The 24,219-nt window shown below is 36.9% G+C and overlaps 1 protein-coding gene across 1 annotated transcript; it reads right to left on the bottom strand.

The window, feature by feature from the left end:
* Nucleotides 1-841: 841 nt before the first annotated feature.
* On the bottom strand, nt 842-23,683 carry LOC110717048 (zinc protease PQQL-like). Its single transcript, XM_021895685.1, has 21 exons — nt 23,475-23,683; nt 21,809-22,055; nt 21,599-21,724; nt 18,792-18,929; nt 18,565-18,699; nt 18,217-18,474; nt 18,011-18,148; nt 17,834-17,903; nt 17,542-17,755; nt 14,913-15,018; nt 14,318-14,551; nt 8,714-8,878; nt 8,459-8,608; nt 8,292-8,383; nt 6,614-6,695; nt 4,151-4,234; nt 3,946-4,062; nt 3,737-3,847; nt 3,529-3,609; nt 2,983-3,165; nt 842-1,786 (listed from the first exon to the last, which is right to left on the bottom strand). The coding sequence occupies exons 1-21, from the start codon at nt 23,681-23,683 to the stop codon at nt 1,715-1,717; spliced, it is 3,012 nt and encodes a 1,003-aa protein (XP_021751377.1). The 3' UTR covers nt 842-1,714.
* Nucleotides 23,684-24,219: the final 536 nt, after the last annotated feature.

Here is a 24,219-nt window from a genome sequence, read left to right as displayed (position 1 = left end):
CCGGTTTCTCAGGCTAACTATGAACAAGAAAGGCAAAGATGGAAAAGAATTTAGGCAGATGTAGCAGAAATCATCTCCGGATTTTCAATTAGTGACTTGTATCCGTCATTGATGTTCATAAGTACAATTACTGGTATGAAAGGGAAACTCCAAGGGGATAGTTAAGAGATTTGATAAGCTAATGGATCCTATGATTAAGGACCATATTTCTACAAAGAGCAAGGCAAAGATCAAGAGGAAGACTTGGTGGATATTCTCTTAAAATTTCATAAGGATGAATTGCATATTGGCACTGAATTCTCTCTCACCACTGATAACACCAAGGCTATAGTTTTTGTAAGTTCAATTACAATTTTTCTTTCTTATTTACAAGCATATATTTATTTATTTATATATGCAACAATATGACTTTATTTTACCAATTTTTCAATCTAGTGTTTAATGCTTGACCACCCTTTTCTCTCTTCGCCTCTCTATCTTCTCTTCATTAAAATACTACATTTCTTACTTTTTTTTTTTTTTTTTTTCTCTTCTCTTCTCTTGCCTTAATCAATGTGCCACAACTAAAGAAGTATAGTTTATATTTTTTTAATAACATGACACAAATATACTCCCTCTATTTTTAAATACTTACTCTATTTGTCATGGGCACGTATGCCGATGTTAATCTTTGATCAATAATATCTTTAATTATCAATAAGTATACATTCTAACAATTGAAAATTAATAATTTATTCATTTAGACGATTCCAACAAGTACCCACAAGACTATATTTTTTCTTATATATAAATCATAAACATTTAACAAAGTAGGACAAATAAATAGTGCAAAAAGTAGAAATGGAGCAAGTGGAAGGAGTATATATCAATCTAATATATTAAAATATACAGCAGTTGTTTGGTGCCCAAGTGAAACATCATCAACGACAATAGAACGGGTATTCTCTGAATTGTTAAAGAACCCCAAAGCAGTGGAAAAGGCTCAAAAAGAAGTACGACGGGTATTACAAGGAAATGAAGTGATGGTTGACCAAGAAAGTCTAGAAAAACTTGTGTACTTGAAATTTGTTATCAAAGAAACATTATGACTTCATCCTCCTTTTCCTTGCTTGGTTTCAAGAGAATCCATGGATCGATGTGTGATAAAAGGTTATGAAATACCTCCAAAAACACGAATCTTTATCAATGCATGGGCGATTGGAAGAGATTCTAAGTATTGGAAAGATTTGGAAAAGTTTAATCCAGAAAGATTTGAAGATTCATCAATAGATTACAAAGGCACATGGTTTCCAAAATTCACAGTAACCATGAAAATGGCATTGTGTCAAATGACTCAAGACAATGTGCACCGGATCAATTTCCTGCGATTCAGGAGTGCTGACGATACGATGAAAACTTGTAGTCAGTAACCATGAGATGGCCGTTTATAATAACTTGGGACAATATGCACTGGTCCAATTGCAATTACCTGCAAGTTCAGAGCACCGATGATACGATGGAGAAGTGTACTTTGTAATTTGATTATTGGGAAGCCCAGCCTCCTTTCATTACAACACATCTCCCATGGCTTCCAGCATAACTTTTCTCAATCTAACACCTTGAATTGGAAAAAAATTGTATATTCTTTAACAAAATGTCAACTACAAAAGGACTGTCTCAGTCAAACCTTAAATGAAGCCGTGTATGTAATTCTCTAGGGCTGTTTCCTACTGGGTTAATGCCTACTTCGCGGAGATCTCCACAGAGCGACTGACAGAATGGTCAGACCAGCTATGGCTACTGCATACTGTTACATAAAGTCTCTAGTTAGGCAGAAGTAAACAAAAGATCCAAAGTATAAGACAAGCAGATAGCAGTCATAACACAAGGTATATCATTACTGCAATAGAAAAATGAACACACTTTGTTCACGTCATCATGCAGATGTTCAATATAGGTGGATGCAGTTGGCAAAATCAACAGTGCAGGGCAATCATGTAATGAACAACTATGATCCAGCCAAATACTGGGTCTTTGATTACATACGGACTGTTTTGGAAAATTAAAATAATCTAATTATCCAATCAATTAACACCCCTTCATGTAATTTGAACTACTAGCATAATGTCGGGTGTTGGCTCCATAATCCATGCGAGACCATTAATAACCTGAGATAAAGATTAATGTATTTTCACAGGTCAAGTTGCAGGGGTTGTACTTGTATCCAAGCCTCCAGGGTTTACCTAAGTCTCCAAAACCCTAGCCCCAATGTACCGCGCGTCTAAATCTCTGTACAGAGTTGCAATTCCCTAGCATCCCAAGTATCCGAAAAACTGTTGAAGACGTGACCCATCTCTAAGTAGCAATACCTTCACCATTGCCCAAGATATGACAGTATAAACAAGAAAAGTATAATGCTGACCCCAATCCCCCAAAATTATTTGCCTACGACAATATCTTAATATAATCTTCTAGTAATGTAAATAAGTTTTTACCATTCTATATAGTGAATTTTTAAGTACAAGTAACCACATTAATAACTGCTACTTATATCCCTAAATTAAACCTCATGACTGTTTTAGATTGTCACAAAATAAGCAGTATATAGAATTTGTGAACCTTGAACTTTCCAGTGTTAAACTGAACAATGAATCAATGGATACGGCAAAGAGATAAATGCTCAAATAGTGAAGGATAGTTGTGGTGTTTTAACTCAATTCAATAAAAATGATCCCTACTTAATGCAGCCTATTAATAGAGAAAGGAGTAGATGCTCTACGTGATACCCCCCCCCCCCCGCCAATCAAACTACGCAATATTGAATGAAGTACATACTGTATCTGTACCACATTTGCAATGCAAACGTACAACAAAGTATACAAGTCCTGGTTGTACCAAGAAGTAAAATTACAGACCTGCTTCCATCAGCCTGAATCCTCACGACCTAATCTAACCCAAAAAAACGACATGCAAAAGCTGACACATTCCAAATTTCCAACTGACCTTTGAATTTGGGAAGCTTTCCCAAAAGCATGACTTAAGTAATTGGAAACGTGTTGTTTGGGGCATCAAAATGACCACAGTATACTTCTTTCTGCAAGGAAATGGAAGTATCCTTTGCAGTGCAGATTTTGATGTTGAAGGTGTTAGAGATGTTCTTACTTTCAACCGTGCTTCTTCTTGAATCTGCAAAGCAAAACCAGTAATAAGAAAGAAATTTATCTTCAGGAAAGAGATAACCATTACATAGCAAGTGAATGTACCTGCCATCTTTTCTAACAGAAACTTATGATTGAAAGAGCAAGAAAAAAAGTTTGAGGGGTAGGGGGGATGGATTAATTTAGATAAAAAGATCAGGCTACATATATCTTATATAATTTTTGCGGAAGCTTAACAACTGCAGTATATAAGTCTTTGCTACTTATCAGAAAGAAGGCCCATTCAGATACTATGACATTAGTTGCTGCAGGTATAAACAGAAGAAAGGCGAAAAAAACATGGAGAGAGCTAAAAGAAGCACAAAATAGAGCTCCAATGAAAACTTCTAACCTGAAAAGAAGAGCCTAAATCACCAGAATAGACTCTTGATTGGTAGCTTCGAATAATCCTTTCTAGCCAATAATAGTTCTCCTGAGAGAAGATGAGATTAATAAGGAACATAAATCTTAACGTGTACACTCATAAATTCATAATGACAGCTAGAATTACATCAATTTATCTAAAAGAAGAGCCTTAAGGACAACATTTTAGAACTTACCTGCAAGCCATTTTCATGGGCTCTTTGCTCAATTTCAAGTATGGTTGAGATATCTTCATCTGAAGGGCCTTCATTCTGCAGATGCAAAACCTCATCTAATGCCAACTCAACCTGTTACAAATCATTCCACATTATTTTTAGCTCATTGTAGCATAGTCCTTTTAAAAACAAACATAATAGATAAAAGAAAAAGGAGTACAAATGATGACCAGAGTTGAAGACATGGAAGGATCACATGAAAAGTTAATGCTGATGTCTCCTCGTACATCACCAGTTCTTGATGGCTTATTACCCCCCAAGAATACAGACACACCTGCAGAGTAAATCTAAGCCAGATATGCACAAGAAAATCAGGAACATCCTCCATACACAGAGAAAAATTGCAAATCGAAAAATTATGAAAGACATGCCCACCTGCCCATGTTTAAAGCGGAGGACTTGTATCATCTTTGTCTCTAACAACTTACTCAGAAATCCGACAAAGTGAATCTCTTCAATCTAGGACAATGGAGAAAGGGTAAAAAAATCAACAAAGCCAACAAGTGGATATTAATACTTGGTCAGGGCAGGGCGAGCCTTTTCTTGTTTATCTAATGTAGACATGCAGTAAGAAATTCAACTTGTTACTTTGATTTGTGTACCCATGTTAGGCACTCAACACTGAAACGGGAATATAAAATTTTACCCTACACTTCAATATCATTCAGTCACCCAAACACTCAATTATTCTGGACTACATAGCTGTAGAGATAAGATGTATTAAGAGAGGAAAAGTGAAGAGAAATTTATGTGAGACATACTCACAAATGGGATTAAGAACTAGCTAACAATTCATTCTGAAATGTGTAATATATGTATCTGTAACATGAAATGCACATGCAGCAAGTCTTTTAAAAGTAAAATCATGTTCCATATATGCTGTGTTCGCCACATCTATGTCCAATTTCAGGACTGTTCTGGTGTCTCAAATTTTAAGCCCTAATGTATTTGACACTGTGATGTACCCATTACCTGACACTCGTAACAGTGTATGAATAACAATTTCTACTTAACATGACTTATAATAATTAAGTCCTGCGACAAGATTTTCCAATCCAGAGATATAACTGGATAAAATTACTAGACTACTATACACCATTTTGCACACAAGGCCATAAGGGATATAACAGATGAAAAGAAATTCTTAGTGCTGTCAAATCTGTTCTTCATTACACCTCTCAATTATTATCTCCTCTTTAGATTGGGGAGATTACGGGAGGGGAAGGGAGAGGAGAAGTAGTCAACAATTTCAGATAAGGTTCTCGCGAATCACTTAACTCCACTGAACAAGTCAGAACTAGAATAATGGTGGAAATTAGGAATAACTTGAGACTAATAAACATTAGTAATAGAAAATTAATGAGCTAAATATGCATAAATATTCATTCATATATTGGTTCACAGAGGATTAAAGGAAACAGTATCAGTAAGGAATTTTTGTATAAGGTTGAAAGGTTAATCTAAGATGAGTTTGAGAAATAGCTGAGTTGCACTATTGTCAGTACTTTATTCCGAATATTTCCAGAAAGTAGACGATAACTAGGAAAAAGATTTGAACGAAGACAAGGCAGCAATGATTGGTTAATGCAACTTTTCTTAGTAGAAGCGAGACAGCATAGAAACTAAAATTTAAACCCAATTCCAGAAACAGATATAACTTTTAGATCCTTGCTAAAAATCTTGCTTTGAGACTGAAATTAACGATAAGAAAATTGCTTGGGACACATTTATAATTGTATATGCGTTTCTCCCTGATGCTCAAATCTTCTATGCGGAAATGAATGCAAAGGTTTCTAATCTAGGTCCAAAAGGGAAATGGGATTGGTTTGTTATGCAAGCTATATGTACAAAGACCTATTATCACATGTCTGGGACTCTGGGTATTTAAATATTCACATTCAGAAGATGCTTTTCCTAATAAATGGAGGAAATAAATGTGATCTTTTTTCGATATAACTCAAGATCAATAGACAAATAAAAGGTTACTTCGCAAGCTCTCAAGGAATAAGTCAATGCAATCTCTTCATTCTATTTTTTTTTCGAGAGAAACATTCTCTTCATCCTTGTGGAACCTTGTAGTAAATTAGCAGCCTAGGCAACTTAGATGGTACTTTTGGAAAGGTGTATGCATTAAAACAATATCAATTATGACTCAATTGATCATTCTCTCCATCTCCTCTCCTCTTTGCCAATGACACTAAACTTTTAAAAAGCTGACATGAGTAATTTGGTTATTCAAGGCATGCACTGTAAAATTTTGAATTATTTTAAAATTGAAAGTCAAGTTTAAGAAATATCCAAATATTATAACAGGGGAGAATTCAAATTGCAGTGTTAACTGATTCCGATTTGGAACTTCTCCTCACTACCCGATCCTCTGTAGGATCTAGAAAAGGACCTTTGAGTGGAAAACAAAGCTCTTATCTAGACGGAGAAGAATAACAGTTCCATATTTGCCCATTTACTTTAAATTCTATTTAAAATCCCTGTTATCGCAGCATAAAGGCCAAGGAAGGTTGCATGGGACATCCTATGGGCAAACGAGGATTTTGTTAAGGGCTTTCATTGGGTTTAGTGCAAAGATTTTAGCATACCCAAGCAAAACAGAGGTCTTCGTGTAGAGCCATAAATGTTCACAGAACTTTACAATGCCACAAAACTACTGCATACAGGAAGTACGAGAATGAAAATTTTCAAAAGCACAAATGTTGTAATTTCAGACGACAGAATCAGATCAAATCAAGAAACACAAACTTCAGACGAAAGTTTGACAAAAACAAAGTTCACTTACTACAAAAAGTCCTCAAATAGCTAAGTAATGAAGGTCGATACTCTTACCATAGCCCCATTCTTCACCTCCACAGGAAAACATAACTGTACTGAACACTGTGCTTCCACCATAGGTTTACGAACGATTTCCCTGCAACAGATTCTTTGTCTCAAAATTTATAACAGTTAAGAATGTATATGTGAGATTGCAAACAGCACAGGAACTGCTCATTATATCCAGAAGTAGCTCTTTTCTTTCAATTCCATAAATTCACTAGCAAAGCACCACCAGACATGCCAAACATGATTGGAGATGCTCTTTTCTTTCATTTTCATCAATCTGTATGATAAAATATAGATTCTATAAAATATAGTTACAGAGAACTGGTATGGGGTCCAGGGAGAATGGTTGGGATGCTCTAGCAGGTTCTAAGGTCCACTGATACAGTACTTTTAACAATTTCATATCACATATATTCTTTGTTTTTGCCCTTGATCAGGTACAAGGTTAGGGGGGCCCTTAAGATGAGGGTCTGGAAACAAATCTCGGCAAAGGATAAGGCTTTTACTATTTCTTTCCCTTGTTTTACACAATTCCTTATCAGATATAAGATATTACAAATTTATTAGGTGTGTAAGTGTTCCTTTTAGGCCCGCCAGACAAGTGAAGGGATAAGGATATTCTCTGGTTTTTCTCGTGTAAAAAATTGCATAAGTAGATGGATAAATCACCCCATGTTTTTGTTTTCCCACATTCAATTTACATCTGGAGACCTGGGATCTGAAGATGGATAACTCTTGTCTGCGAAATATGACCCCTTGTTTTAAGAGGTTAACACCTACTATAGAATTTAAAGCAGGTGTCTTAAATATATAAATGCGCACCCACAGATGTGTTGATGTGTTTTCAGAATGGCAGATCAGGAACTTATCTCTTCCCATAGTAAGAAATTATCTATAGAACAGGTTATTCACCATTAAAGAGGATCCAGGGCAGTTGTAAGTCTTCTGTTTTACCACAGTATGACAAAGTGAAATTTGATAAAAATAACGAAAGGACGTCTTTGACTCTTGGAGATCATCCTTCCCCACCAACTCACAAAACAGAACCATTTTGAAACAAGCTTGACATCATAGTTTAATAGAGAGAAATTTTTACCATTATAACAAGTGGAAAACTGATTAACAAGAACCAGCAGTTTGAGTATTTTCTTACTCTCTTAATATTGAAAATTTTAAATAGTTGTAATATTACCAATAGCACTTTCCTTTTGAAAATTTTAACATAGTTGCAATGTTACCTTTCTTGCTTCCTTTCCCTCCTATAACATTACCAAAATTACATCCTTGACAAAATTGACGATAACTTGCCTCAAAATATTTTGTAGGGGAGTGTGTTTTGTCTCTATAAAAAATAACTTCATAACTTCATTAATCTAGCACTAACTGGGCCACAGGCCCACAGTAGACAACTTTTGCATGTTAGCAGTAATAATTAATCCAGTGGTGAGCTAGGAAAGAATCAGCCTTATTACTGTTATTAGGCCATCACCTATGCCAGGTAAGACTGTACAAAAATGAAACAGAAAAAGGAAAGCTAAAGGACTTAAGATTTGTAGTTCATAATGACAGATTGATAACAAAAATCTTCTGATTTGTCTTCCATCATCATTTTCATAATAATTTCCTAGGTTTTAACATACGTAGATAATAAAGATTGCTACACTTGATTTCGGAGAAAATCTACCTAATAATGTTGTCAGGAAAAGTGAAGGGCAGGCCATTGAGGTCATCACGGCTGAATTGTAAAATCGGAACGGGAGGCTTTGGTATTCCACCCTGCATATAAAATTAAAGAGTGCAGACAAACAGTATAATGCTAAGTGTAATGAAGTTTGCGAAGCTCCTACTTACCAAGTACTGCAAAATCAATGGACAGGCAGTAGCAAGATCAAGGTTGCCAACAACCACAACCGTGAAAGTTGATGGATCCTTGAAACAGTTGCTGAAATACTCACATGCTTTATAAGCATCAACCTTTTTAAGGTCGCTTATTCTAATAGGCTGCACATAAAAATTAGTAAATCTTAATGCACCACCCATCCAGAAATAAAAATAAATAAAAAAAAAAATTTAAAAAAAAAGGACAAGCATAAAGTTTAAACATACCCTAAAGAAATATGAGTTTCCATAATTTATCTCCCTCACACGGTTTTCAAATGCAGTATATGGATCTCTCTCCTGAGCACGGACAGCTTCTTCTGCCATTTCCATCACTTTTTTAACTTCTTCCTCTCTAGGCTCCACATTTGTCATAAAAAGCTGATAAACAAGCTGGATCCACAACTAAAATGTTAGCCCACAAAACGATAACTAAAAAGAAAGGAAATTTTGACCTTGCCAATGATATATGGTCGAAAATGCAATAAAGTTTATTTCAGAAAAAAAACTAGATTATCCCCGTGCGATGCATGGTTTTATCAAAAAAAAATTATAGTATAGAACTCGCATATACAATGAATCCTTTCATTTTTTTTCATTGGAAGGAGATTTCTTGAAAAGAATACAATTTGAAAATTTCAGGAATTTTCTAGACGTTTGAATATTAGTGTTAAGGAATTGAGGAGAGGGAATGAAAGATCTTTAAATCAAAAGAAATGAATACAGTTGCTATTCAATTTACTATACTCCGATTTTCTAGATTAAAGTTGTTGAAAGAATTCACTTAGCTTGTTTGCGAAGTGTCACACAATAACAATAACAATAACAATAACAATAATAATAATGATGCTACTCTTGCTGATTTGCAAGCTAAGCACCCTTCCTCTCCGGCTCCTATCTTACCGGACATCCCCGTTGATCAGCCCTTATTGCTACTCCTGCTGTTGTTTTAGATCAGATTAGGGGTTTTCCGCGTGGTACGTCATGCGGTAGAGACGGCTTGCGTGCTCAACACCTTATGGATTGCTTGGGTGGTGCTGCAATTGCTATTTCGGATGAGTTGGTAGGCTCTATTACGCAGGTGGTTAATCTCTTTCTCGCTGGGAAATGTCCTGTTGTGTTGGGAGAATACATTGCCAGTGCTCCTCTCACGCCACTGTTAAGCCTGGTGGTGGTATTCGACCTATTGCTGTGGGTACTGTTTGGAGGCGTCTGGTTTCAAAGGTTGGGGCTGCTTTAATTGGTCCGCGTCTGGGAAACTATTTAGGAGGTCTTCAGTTTGGTGTTCGGTGTGCCGGCGGGTGGTGAGGCTATTCTTCATGCTGTTAATCGTTTGGTTGAGGCTCGTGGTGGTGATGTTGGTCTCTCTATGTTGCTAGTGGATTTCCGGAATGCCTTTAACTTGGTTGATCGTACGGCTTTACTGCGTGAGGTTCGTCTTCGTTGTCCAGCTCTCTAGCTCTCTCGCGTTGGGTTGAATTCTGTTACTCTACTCCAGCCAGGCTGTTTTATGGGGAGCATACCTTAAGGTCGTGTCAAGGTGTGCAGCAGGGTGATCCTCTTGGCCCTTTGCTTTTTGCTTTGGTGCTCCATCCGTTGGTTTGTCGAATCAGGGATTCTTTCGACCTATGTTTGCAGGCTTGGTATTTGGATGATGGCACTATTATTGGTGACACCTTGGTGGTAGGGAAGGTCATGGAGTTGATTTTGGTGGAGGGACCTCGTCTCGGCCTCCATGTTAACGTTGAGAAAACGGAAGTTTTCTGGCCCTCGGAGGACCCTCGTAGCCGTCTGGCCGGTGTCTTTCCTCCAGATATTGCTCGTCCTGCTCATGGTGTTAAGCTGCTTGGGGTCCTGTCAGTGCGGATGCCTCTTTCTGTGGTGAGCTTGTTTCGCAGAGAGTTTCGAAGACCATTGAGCTTATGGATGCTGTTGCTAAGCTTGAGGATCCCCAATGCGAGTTGTTACTACTTCGTGCGTGTACTGGGATTTCAAAACTATATTTTTCTATGCGTACGTGTCCTCCTCATCTTTTTGAAGCGGCCCAGGTTTCTTTTGATGTGGCCCTTCGAGGTTCTTTGGAGCGCATTGTAACTGCTTCGGGGCCAGGTTTTGGTGATTGGCAATGGCGACTTGCCACCTTACCTTTTTCTTATGGTGGATTGGGTGTCTATTCAGCGGGTGATGTTCGTCACTATGCTTTCCTTGCGTCGCGTTTGCAGTCTTCTGGTCTTCAGACTTCGCTTCTTCGCAATTCTGGTATTGATGGTCCAGGTCCGGCCTTCGATGGCGCTCTTAGTCTTTTTAATATGACTGTGGAGACTGACCTTTTGCGTAACCCTAGTGAGATCGCTGCCCCTAACCTTATGAAGAAATTGGCAGATATATATTTCGCGAATGTCATTGCATCTGTAGAATCCACTTTCTCCTTATCTCCGCCTCAGGTCGCCTTATGGAAGTCCCAGCAGGGGGATCACACTTCTGCCTGGTTGCGAGCGGTCCCGATATCAGGTTTGGGTCAGACTATGAATGGTAAGACTTACCGTTGTGTTCTTTGCTACCGGTTGGGTGTTCCCTTGTTCTCCGTTTCGACTCCGTGTTCTGCTTGCTCTAGGGTTTTTGATGGGGATATTTATGGGGATCATGCAGTGTCTTGTGCTGGGATGGTGGGTATTAAACATCGGCACAACGTTGTTCGTGATACCCTTGTTGATATTTGTTTCCGCTCTGGGATTTCTGCAAGGAAGGAGGTTAACATTGGGTTGACTGGAGGGAACGACGGGGCTCTTCGACCTGCAGATGTGTTGCTTTATTCTTGGGAAAGAGGTCTTGATGTATGTGTTGACTTGACGGGGTCTTCTCCTTTGACTCAATCTGGGTTGTCTGACTTTGTTCCTGGTCGTGTTGTGTCGGCTGCGGCTCAGCGGAAGCGGGACAAGTATGGGGCGTGTTGCAGGGCAATTGGCTATGGTTTTCTTCCTTTCTCCTTTTCTTCATTGGGGGAATTAGAGAAGGATGCTGTTGCGTTGCTGAAGCGGGTTCAGGCGTTTGCTAGGACTCAGGATATTGGTGCTCGTGCAGCAGCTCATACCTTCAACAGGATCGGGTTTGCTATAGCTAGAGGGGTGGGGGCCTAGATTGTATCTCGGCTCCCCACTAATTTCTTGTAAATCAATTGACTTTGTAGGTTTTTGTTATAATAATAATAATAATTTGTGTAAAAAAAAAATAATAATAATGATGATGATGATGATGATGATGATATAAAAAAAATGACATCATCAATGGTTTTAGGCGGGAAAAAATTTCATAAGAAAGCAACACGTATACAGTTTTGAGGAGAGATGATGTTAACAATGTTTTGTTTTAGTAATAGTTAATACATGTCTAAGGCATAAGAGAAAATTGTCTTATGTGACATGCACAGGCAATAGCAACGAAATTGCTGGCATTGGCGTAAAGGTTTCAATCAATCAAAAATCAAAGCCTTAATCCCATAAGCGAGGTCGGCTACATGAACCAAATTTGATTATTCAGTGTAGTCATCGACAAAAATCTTGTTCCTTCTTTCCTTACGATCCAATGCATCATCCTCATGCAAATCCATATACTTCATATCCTTCCTAACTCCTTCTAACCAAGTCACTTTCGGTCTCCCTCTCCCTCGTTTAACCCCTCCATGGTCTCACTCTTCCACTCTTTAAACCGGTGCACCCTCGGGTCTCCGTCTCACATGTCCAAACCAACGCAAGCGATTTTCCCTTAATTTGTCTGCAATGCTTGCCACACCTATTTTCTTGCGAACAACCTCATTTCTGATTGTATCTCTTAGAGTGTTCCCGCACATCCACCTTAACATGCGCATTTTCGTAACCTCCATCTTTTTAATGTGCTCCTTCTTAGTAGACAACAGTCAGTACCATAGAGCAACACCGAACTTATGGCAATCCTATAAAATTTTACTTTCAACTGTAAGGGAATGCTTCGGTCACATAACACTCCCGTGGCCGCTCTCAATTTAAGTCATCCCGACTTAATCCTGTGGGCCACGTCTTGATCAATGTCACCATTTTTCTAGATGATCGCCCAAGATATTTAGAACATTCACTCATGGTCAAGTTCTTTCCATCCAAACTCACCTCATCATTGTTTGTCCCCCTCTGAGTACCAAAGCGGCATACCAAATATTCAGCCTTACTCTGACTTAGCTTAAACCCTCTAGACTCCAACATTTGCCTCCAATGCTCCAACTTGGTGTTAACCCCATCTTTAGTTTCATCCACCAAAACGATATCATCCGCAAACAGCATACACCATGGAACTTCATCTTGAATTAGTCTGGTTACTTCATCTAGAATCGTTGCAAAAAGAAAAGGACATAATGCAGACCCTTGATGTAATCCAATTGTAATAGGAAAATCTTTTGTCAACCCTCCACATGTCCTCACATTTGTTGACACATCCCGATACATTTCCTTAACTAGGTCCACGTACCTTCGTGGGATACCTTTCTTTAACATTGCCCACCAAAGTGCCAAGTCTCTTGGCACCTTGTCATATTTTGGCATAGAGGTTTGAGATTTCAAAAAACAGATAATGAGTAAAAACAGAGACAGTATAGTACTGGGTTAGTTGGTTAGAGACCAAAAAACATCATATTGCCCAATTTAGCTCCCTATGAATCATCAAGATATCCAACGCAACAACTGCATCTTCACTATCCTTATCTTTTGAGCTTGAATGTGCCTCATTGGCCAATATACTCCAACAAAGGAAGAGCTAGTCTGGTAGCCACTTTATAGAACTTAAAACTTTACAAGCCAAACATAGATTGTTAAATTGAAGAGACTTCATTATCTCCAGCCTGGAAGGACAATTGCAAATTTGCAACCAATCAACAGAGTTTGTGTCCATTGTTTAATTTATTTATTCTTGGCATTATTTAGGTAGAGGGTTTCTAATGCTTATTTCATGAGTGTAGAAAATGACAAGGCAAATCTTGAGAGGAACTTTCCAACACCAAAACTTGAGATTTGGAAGAAAAGAACATATCATTGATTGTTTGAATGATACTTAAAAAAGGTGAATATAATGCCTATTAAACCCACTGTGACAATAAGATTTAGACTTTGTAGAAATACAGCCAATAACTGAACCAAGTATAGATTACATGAAAATGCAACACACAAGAAAAAGTAATAGGAGAGGATATAAAGACACTTGGAAAGAGGGATAGGGGTGTATAGGATTGCATAAGGACTTTATACTACTTGAGTTGAGGCTATGTGGGAGGAGGGCAAGGAACATAACTTCAGGGTACAAAGGCACTGTAACGAACTGGAATTGTGGGCACAATATTAAAGTAGAAAGTTAATTTGATAAATGAAATGAGAGTTACAAAATGTAAATGATAATCAACCTTTGGAGAGGCTGGATTCTCTCCAAATACAGCTAAATCTAAATGAAACACTCAATAATAATTCTCATGTTTTATTCCTCTCTATATTTTAGTATTTATAGAAACAGATAACTACGTGCATTCTCTCCAAGCTATACAGTTATTTTCTAGCTTGACTTCCCCTTATTAACCAATGCATTACAGGCACATTACTGTCTTCTGATAGAAAATTTGCAGACACTGTTAGCCATCTAATCTTTTTCAATACGTGTCAAAATTAGAATGGGTCCTCATAACATCAAAGGCAGAGCACTGAGGAAGTTAGAACCAGAAAGTTCATCCAACAGGAGAGAAAATTTGTTACCAACAACCAGCACATTATGCATAAGATAGATCAATTTGAAGCAAAGGAAATAGAGCTCCAAAGAGCCAACCTGTAATGCAGTCTCCAAGTCTGTTGGTGAACAGTCAGCAGAAAAAGTTCTCATATAAGGTCCAAGTCTTGTTCCAACCTCAGCCCTCTTACCAGCAAGCATGTCCATCAGCACAGATGGTTTATGGCCAAATTTACCAAGTTCACCAGCAATAGTTGAACCCATGGAACATGAAACATAATCAGTTTCTGAGAGTTCTGATAGACCTCCATATGAGTATCCACTTATAAGAACCTGCTCAGATATCATAACACATTTTAACACACCATTCAAAACTCAAGAATACCATGACCAGTAAGGAGGCAATTAAAGTTAGGCAGCAATTTATTCAAAGACGTGTAACTTTAACTAGTGTATAATCAACAAAATTCACAAGAAACACACTGGACAACTCTTTAGGGAAATAACATGATAAATGTGATATAACTTCCATAGCATCAAATATAAAAGGTGTTAACAACATATAAATATTATTTAACCTACAGATGGAGAAAGGATCATTTTTTCACAGGCTTCAGGCCAATTGGCCATAGATCTATTAGTACCAATCTATCACTAAAGCAGTTCACATAGCAAACCCTTTCAATCATGATACCTGATCATCAAGGAAGTCAGTACATTTATAGCAAACTCTCATGCCATTTGATAAAATTAGCTCAGTGACATTGATATCGGCATATTCTTGCTGCTGATCTACACTCCTGAGCCAGACATGGAGACCATTTAGAAGTCTGAAATCTGAATACAACTATTACAATTTACAAGTTTTATAATTTGGGGAACTTTGGAAGAGATTGATATCATATGGTACATGCCAAGAAAAGGCAATCAAGACATCCCTTGCTAGTATTCACTTAGTTGCGGATTAATTTTCTGGGAGCCAGCAAATTATCAAAGAAAAGTGTATATAATACTGTTTCATATTTACATAAAGTGGCAGGTTAAGATCATTTCATCTATGAAACAATTTGTTGACATAGAAATATATACACAAACAACAAGCAACTATATCAACAGTAATCTGCCTCTGACAGTAGGAACAAAGTTTAAAAAAAAAATAAAGAGAAGCATAATAGAATATGCAATTTACTTCACATTATGACACGTGTTTCACAAACGTAAAAGCATTGCACAGTAAATTAGCCAGCATTGCACAGTAAATTAGCCAAAGGATATGGAAGTTTCTTTAAAATCAAATTCCATGAGGAACCCATTATAAATGGAACTTTGGTGAGACTGAATATACACTAAGGATAACAAGCATGAAACGAAAGGAACTTAATTACAACATAAACTTGTGTAATTGCTTCATATATAAAGGTGAAGGGAGAGAGGGGGGGAGTGGTTTCTGCCCCTCTGTTTCATAGATTATGTCAATCTTTTTCAGCAAATTTTTTTTCTCTTCTTCTGAGGTCCCCTAGAGCACGATCGCTTCTTTTGATTCAAATCTTGAAGCTGATTCAAGCTAAAGCTTGCCACATTTATCGATATTTTACTTTGACAGCCAATTTTGCTTGAAAAAATTTTACTCCGTACCCTCACCTTTTTTTCTTCTGAATGTTCTAGTTTGAAAATCTTTTAGCTATTCAAAATTTCAAGGAATCTTCTAAATTATTCCCAATATATATGAAAAATCATAGTCCTGTGGAGTCTTTTTCGTTTTGTCTCAACGAGTGCATTAATAATTAGATATTAATGATCAAAAATGTGCATTTGCAAACGTGTGTAGTCAAAACAAGAACATTAAAAGAAATGAAGGGAGTAACATTATTAGACCACTGTTTCTTCACCATATTTTACTTTTATGATTTTTTTTATATCTATGAAAGAAATTTAAGGTAAAAGTTCAAACACAATAAGTGTGGATGCCTTATACTATGAAATACAGAAAATAAGCCCAATAATTCTACATCCTTTAGATGAATAAATTATACTACATCAGAAATAACACCAACAAAACTTAACCAGATCTCTGTCACGAAGAGAACCAAAGAAATGATGGCAGGGGATATGGCTGGGAAAGGTAAGGGGACTATGGAGGAACAAGAGATAGAGAAAGGGGGGGGGGGGTTAGAGGTGATTGGTTGTGAACAAAAGGGGTTAACAGTAGATGAAGAGAACATAATAGTAAATGCTGAAAATTTGATATTTCTGGGATTGAAATCCATTAAGGATCAGTATCAACAGGAATGATAAATTTGGTGTACTAAATAGTAAAAATAACATATATACACAACAACTAAACACAAAAAATAAGATCGCTTGCTTCCTGAAGACCCGTCAAAGATTGTTGGAAGGTAAAATGTAGCACAAGAAAACAATTAGTCACTTTATTTGAGTAATATAGGGGGATAATGCCTTATAGAGCCCCACCGCCCTCTTTCAAAAGAAAGCAAACAGGGAACGGATTATCAAGCAAACCTGGCAATTGACTAACATTACTCAATTTTCTATTGTGAAAATTTCTCCTAAAATTAAGAATCCAAAAAAATATTCTGATATTAAAACATCACAAAGAAGATCAACAATAAAAGCATGAAAACACTGTACAGAAATGATAGCCAGATCCTCCAGTTAAAGATTAAAAAAAAAAAAGAAAAAGAAAAAGAAAGAAAGAAAAGGAACAACGTCAACCCTTAGGTGAGCCGTTTCAAACAGATTAAGAAGTGCAGAATATCTTAAAAGACAGTTCATCCAAAGAACCTGAACAGCTACTGAGCAAAATCAGCAAAGTACTCTCATCATCTCTAAATAATCTACCAGTTTGTTTTTGCATGGAGATTATGTGAGAATAATAATAAAAAAATTTAAGAAAATTGAGAGAGATAGTTGGAACCATGAGAAAATAGCTTTGGTGTGATGGAGAGAGAAAAAGCAACATATGCTCAAAAAGGAAAACAGGACAATAGAAAGATTAGATAAATACGTCGCAAAAAGCAAACAGGAAGATTACTGAGGGACAGAGTAGGATATTTAACAGTCAGTTAGATTTCACACAGCATTCACACTTCCAAACTGCACGATAGCTCTTTGCTTGAACCAAATGCATTTTATATGAAAAAAGATTGCATTCATAAAAGAAAATTTGTCATATCTTGATCATTATATATTGATTATTGCAAAGTCAGGCAACAGAGCTTGGTAAGAAAAAGGAGGATGGTGGAAGCATGCAGAACTCAACCAGGAAATCAAATAGAAAAAGTTTTCACAAGATTCGAAGTTACCCAGAATTTGGCTTAACAGTAACTATTTCTTCAGGAACTTGTTCTTCATCCCAAGCCGAGATACTTTCTCCTTCTTCAAGACTTGTGACTTTTGCCACAGTATTTTTAAGGTCATCTAAAGTTACAGTAGACTGAGGCTCAATTGCCTTAATGACGCAACTGCATGTTGTGCCGAACTTACGAGCATATGTAGCTACCTCAGCCACAGAGATGGCTACAAATGATCAAATCAACAGTGTGATGGATGAGTCAATGCAGGAATTCATAATCGCATTTCCGAACAGATACTTACATGGTAGAAGAGATTTTTGAAGTTGTGCCTCAAACTCAATTCCAACAACAGGTTCATTGCAGAGAAAATGCTGGAAGAGATATAAAACATAAAAAATTCAAAAAGAGGGAAAAGATAAGCCTAAATAAGGGCTTTTTTTCACAAACACCAACTGAACTATCGAGTGTATTAATTTACCTGCACATACTCATCCCTTAAGCTGGTTGATTGTATTTGATCACGCTCAAGATAAGCAGATTCAATTCCAGATAATAGTAAAGCCCGAACAATGGATATTTCACGTTCTGAAAATCCATGCAGGTGAATCCTTGCAAGCTGTAAATTAAGCATCAGCTTCCAAAATAGCTAATAAAACTCAAACTGGCACCAAGAATTTACCACACCTCTGTGAGCATTGCCTCCAAAGCCTCAATAATTCCATTCTCCTTACAAGATGAAGTCAATACGTAAGCTTTAATTGGATTTACTAGATTATCGGATGCAGCAGAGCATGAATGAAAAGGTGGATCCCTCCTACGAGAAACTTTAAACAACCTCTGGTTTAAAGCTAGAAGGAACATGGACTCCACAAGCAAATCCCTGTAGTCCTTTATGGTCTTTAGCTCTTGTGCTGGCACTTTACAGCTAATCATTACTGCAGACTAAGATAAACAATGCAAGAGGAAAGTAAGATAATATCTTCAGCGTTAATGGATTTGCAGCAATGCACCAACAGACAATTCAATACTTACTCCAGCAGCTTCAGATTCAATGAAACTTGAAAAACGCGGTTCATCATGCGATGGAACTGGAAAACGAGGTATGCCTGGAGGCTCATTAGCTGAGCTTTTCTGTCCAAAGTACGTCCTGATCAATTCTACAACACTCTGCATGATAAAGAAAGACAGAGGAAGAGTCTGATTTAATTACATATAACTTGCATCACTGGGAGATATTTTGGATTAATTATAAGGGAAACCTCTGAGTTGGGAAAGTCTCCAACAGCTATCAAAGCCATATGCTGTAAATGGTACCACTTCTTATAGAAATGCTTCACAGTTGCAGCAGAAACTGTTCGGATAACTTTTTCAGTTCCAATTGGCAAGCGCTCAGCATACTGCAAAAAAAAGAGGCCTTTTAAACTTCTGATTTGTTAACAGGTTTTGGACTGTAAATGAATAGCTAAGAGCCACATCGACATAATTTTAAAACGATACATATGCTCTGTTCTCATAAGTATCTTTTAACAAAAGGATCATCCTCAAATAGACCAAAAGTCAGAATATCAGTCCTAATTCTGGCTTGAAAGTATGCTTGTTATTTTATACACAGAGCTCCTGATGCAAGAGTGAAATCACAAGCTTACGATCAAGGTTATTACAATCTATTCCTCTCATTGATATGGATCAGCCTCTTAGAGTCTTTCAAATGGCAGCTTTTATCACTCAACAAAAAATCAAAGGCTTGGCCATATTACTTACAAAGTTACAATTAGTCATAACATTGTCTAATTTCACATAAAAACAACAAAACCTAACTATAACTCTGATGTGATAGCATGGCTGCTTATTTGTGAGTTTATCTCACACATACACATGAGACAAATAAATTACAAAGATTTGCCTCCATAAATGCAAAAGGACGCTATCCAACAAGCTCAGCACCCTACAAACTACAAAAAAGGCCCTAAATAAAAATAGCTTGAACAAGAACACTAAATTACATAATTGGCTAATTCTAAAGACATTAAACTTTCCCTTGTATTTTGTTAATTGGAGTATGTATTTTGCAAGAATTCCATCGGAGTGGTGTAGATAATTGTTTGATTGATTGTATTCCACTTACCTAGGGGAAACTAGGTAACAATTTCCTGCATTTAGTGGAAAATCGAAATTGTAATGAAGTGCAACCCCTATGGTATTATCAGCCAAACAACTCTCAATTTAACATCCTGATAATCCTGGCATCCTAGGTATTTATATATCCATCGAACAACTACAAACTACGAGAAAAATATGACAAAAGGTCCTTTAACAAAGTAAAACGGGGATATCAATCATGTAGAATCAAATACTCAATGTTTCAACTTTCCATCACCTAGCAATGATACCAACTTTGAGGGGTGTCTTCCCAAATTAGGCTTGTGTTACTTACATCTTTCCAAATTTTAAGAAAATCAAACGTTTTCCCACCCACCCCTTTCTCTTGCTCCCCCACATTAGCAGCCCCTCTCCCTCCACCGGTGAACTCCCCGCCCTTCCCAATGAACTTCCTCTCTTGCTCTTCTCCAGCAACATCCCTCTAAAACATAGGCCTCTTCTCTTGCTCTTCACTTATCGCCAAATTTTAACTTAATTCACATAAGCCACAATAAAAGAAAAAAAAATTCTTTGTTTGATCATCAATCACCAAAAACAAAAACAAAAATAAATACATGCATTTGTGTTTATAACTAAGTTGTAAAACTTAAGGAAAGTAGAAAATCAAAATAAGATGTAGAATAAAATTTTTTAAAAAAAATGAAAAATAGTATTGAAAAACAATAATAAAAACAAGGGAGCAATATATAAATCATTAGCATACTCAAAAATTAATCCAACTTTGATTGATACTAACTAACAAACACGATGATTTAACATCATTACGTCCAAACACATCCATTATTTGGATTGTTGCCTTTTTGCATGAGTAATGCTACTACCAACATCACCCTCATCTTTAGATTTTCTATTTTTAAAAAACAACAGACATTCAACCCAAAAACCCAGACTATAAAGCTCCATCCTCCATAACAGCTTTGATATCCTCACCTCTAGCATTCTCATGAAGGACTTAATATGACATTTTCCAAAACTCATCTCAGCATCCTACTCAGGGAGGAGTTGCTCAGTTACAAGCAGCAATTGAAAGAGAAGCTTCTTGCTGCAATTGATCAAAGGGATGAAAGAATATATGAGGTTTTTGGTTGCTGGTGGTGGGGTGGCACGTGCAGTGGAGAAGGATAGATTGTGGTGACGGTCTAGTGGCTTCATTGGGGTGGGGTTGTGGGGGGCAATGCTTGGTGGGTGCGGATGAGAGAGAACGGGAAGGAAAGAGAAAGAAAAAAGGGCAATGAAAAAATTAACAAAGTAAACCAAGTCGCCTATTAGTGACACGGTGAACCACGTTGCAGACTGAGATGATAAGAGTCAGAAGACATGCCTCAAAGTTAGGATCATGCCTAGTTAACCAAAAGTTAAGACCATTTAAATTAGACAGACAATAGTTAGAAGGTTAGAACCCTTTAATATCAATTTTTCCTAATAAACATTAACAATATACCCTCTATCCCTATTTACTTGACACATCTTGATTGGACCCACTTGCCAATGCACAACTTTGACCTATAATTTTCAAATAGTTTAAACTTAAACAACTAAAGAATTTCAAAAAATAAGATAAACACAACATCTTACATAATAAAATTTGTTTTCATATTTTAGCAAATTAAATGGTCAAACTAAGGTATGTGAATAGTGCAAAAATTCAAAATGAAAATAAATAGGGATGGACGGAGTACTTATTAATCATAGTACAAAAAATTCAAAATGTGCAAAGTAAATAGGAATGGAGTACTTATTAATGATAAGATAAACAATCCAAATTTAATAATTTTCAATATAATCAATTTCATGTCACTGAAGACACAAACAAAGTAAATTAAGAAACACACTAGTTAGACACAATGTTCCAAAACCATGTGTTATAAGGATCTAATAATGACTGAACAATGACTTTAAGTGATACCTTAGAACCTGCCATCATCAAAGCCCAATGTGAATCCTGCATTCGACCATTGGCATTTCGGCTTCCCCTGTACTCTTCCATCACAGCTCCCCTCTCTTTCTCCAAGTCTTCTGCTGAGACCCGAATCTACATTGTGCATTGTCCATTATCAGAACCATATCAATAACCTTGCTTGAACTACCCACTCAATCACAAGGAAAACTATACTACCTCACTACTAAACTCTGCTAAGACTGATATAGCCTGTGGTAATAGCTCAGGTTTGTCTACAGGGACAAACAACTCATAAACAGTATCATCAGCTGAAGTCATGGCATTTTGGCAAGCACCAAATTCTGCTCCAATACTTTCCATAAACTTGACAATATCATGATTTGTATATTTTGTAGTTGCATTGAAAGCTAGATGTTCAACTATGTGAGCAACTCCTCTTTCATCTTCCTCTTCCAAAACTGAGCTGCAAATCCGATGTTCAGAATGTGGACAACAATTTTCAAAGAGACAAAGGGCACACACAATCCATCACACACAGTCATACAGAGATTCAGAGATCAAAGAAGGGGGGAAAAAAAGCAAGAAAGGAGAAGATCATTTAGCATGAGGTCCATTACTAAAATACTAACCCATATTACAGAAGATCAATCTAGAAGTACAAGCGGTAACCATATTTCTTCATATTAAAATAAAACTTTTCTTAAGCTGGGCAGGGGAATTGTTCAGTTTAAGAATCCTGCCAAGTAAAGGAGCCAGATTCAACAGAAGCAAGTTGGACATTCATAACCCAACTAAATTTCTGCTACCGCCCTCACCACTACAATTATCACTATCAAATGAATCTACCCCACCTCAAAACCTCTACCTATCCGAATCCATTAATATTTTTGCTCTATCCCTTCGCCCATCAGGCCATCAGACATTACTAGTTTATTATGCCTAGTTCACCACACCAACTAAAACCATAAGAGCAAGCCCAAGAAAACGCCACTTTCACCCTCATGGCCTCACCATAACTTCCCTCATTTTTGTTCATCCATCTTTGATTAAGCCTATACTCAATAAAGGTCCCAAAAATCAAGGTAAAAATAAGTTTAAATCAAGACAATCCTCTCATCTCAAAGGGACATTAAAACAGCAATGACATGCAAAAGCAAAATACAGCAAGGTTTGCCTGCCCGCACAAATCATTTATTGGCATTATTTCTATTCCAAAAGGACATAGAATGTAAACATGAATTATGAAATATTTACACACGTGCAGAGAAATCTTTGCATTTACTACAAACAAATTCCATCAACATTCCAAAAATATCACACAAATATGGAGTTGAGGACACAGAGGGCATTTTGCATTATTTACACACAAATTCCATTAACATACTGAATTAAGCGCAAATAGTATTCCACATCAATTGCACATAAATTACATCTACATTAACAATCCAAATCACACAAAAATGGTATATCACATCATTCGAACACATATTCCATTAACATTACAAATTACACACAAATAGAATTTTGCATCATTTACACACAAATTCCATAATTATTCCGAATTACACACAAATTCCGTTATCATTCCGAATTACACACAAACAGCATTTTGCATCATTTGAACACAATCTTCATCAACATTCCAAATTATACACAAATAGTATTCCGCATCATTAACACACAATTCCCACCAACTTTCCGATTACACACAAATAGTATTCATAAATCACATCATTCACCCAAAAAATCCAACAATTTCACACAAAAAACAATGCTACATTCTCAAAACAAATCCTCCGATTTCACAACATTAGAAATCAAGCAATTGTGACAAAAAAACAGAAATCATAAATATGAATTGAAGAAAGTGAAAAACACAAACCCAGCCTTGACAACAAGAGCAAGAGCAGCTCGCATTTTAGGTTTGGAATTGGATCGAACGTAATAAGTGAGGCCATTGTCGAGCTTGCCGTAATCAACGCCAAAAGGCTTATCGGCGAGCGGCTGCTCCAAGTCGACGTTTAACAGCTTGAGTGATCGGAATCCATGCTTTTTCGCAAGTTCCGGCGTTTCTGCCGGCAGCAAATCCATATTTTCCGATTACTCCGGCGAGTTCTTCGTCGGCACTCGCACACTCTTTTACTCAACCCCAACCTCGGGGAAGTGGGAACTAGTAACAATGGGAATATGACAATATGCCCACCGCAACAGAGATTTGATTTTCTTTTCTTTTTATCTTTTTTCTTATTTCATTTTATTAGTTAGGAAAATTTGCAAATTGCAATCATTTAAAGTTAGTATTTTGCAAATTACAGCCATTTAAAAAAAATTGCAAATTGCAGCCGAAAAGTTGTTATAAATTATAAATTGTAACCTAAATCAATTTTTTCATCGGTTTGCGTGTCGAAAAATATTCGGTTAAGGTTTTAACAGCCATTTTAGGGCTTAAGGAATCAAATTGAGCTCGGAATTGGCAAAAAATTAGCGTAAGTGCCTTGTTTTTACAACAAAAAATAGTTTCCCACAAATCGATACATTTTTGTTACGCAAAACGAGGTACTTAAGTTATTTTTTTGCTAATTCCGAGCTCAATTCGGAACCTTAAGGACTAAAATGGCCCCTAAATC

This window comes from Chenopodium quinoa, unplaced genomic scaffold (assembly GCF_001683475.1).
Source record: "Chenopodium quinoa cultivar QQ74 unplaced genomic scaffold, ASM168347v1, whole genome shotgun sequence".
NCBI classification, from domain to species: Eukaryota; Viridiplantae; Streptophyta; class Magnoliopsida; order Caryophyllales; family Amaranthaceae; genus Chenopodium; species Chenopodium quinoa.
Note: the sequence above shows the minus strand (reverse complement) of the source record. Positions and strands in the feature narration are given on the sequence as shown.

Coding starts and splice junctions, on each gene's coding strand:
- LOC110717048 (XM_021895685.1), bottom strand. CDS start 23,683: ATGGATTTGCTGCCGGCAGAAACGCCGGAACTTGCGAAAAAGCATGGA. Junction 3,848..3,945: donor CTTCCATGTCTTCAACTCTG/GTCATCATTTGT, acceptor GATTTGTAACAG/GTTGAGTTGGCATTAGATGA. Junction 1,787..2,982: donor AAAGCTTCCCAAATTCAAAG/GTCAGTTGGAAA, acceptor TTTATGTAACAG/TATGCAGTAGCCATAGCTGG.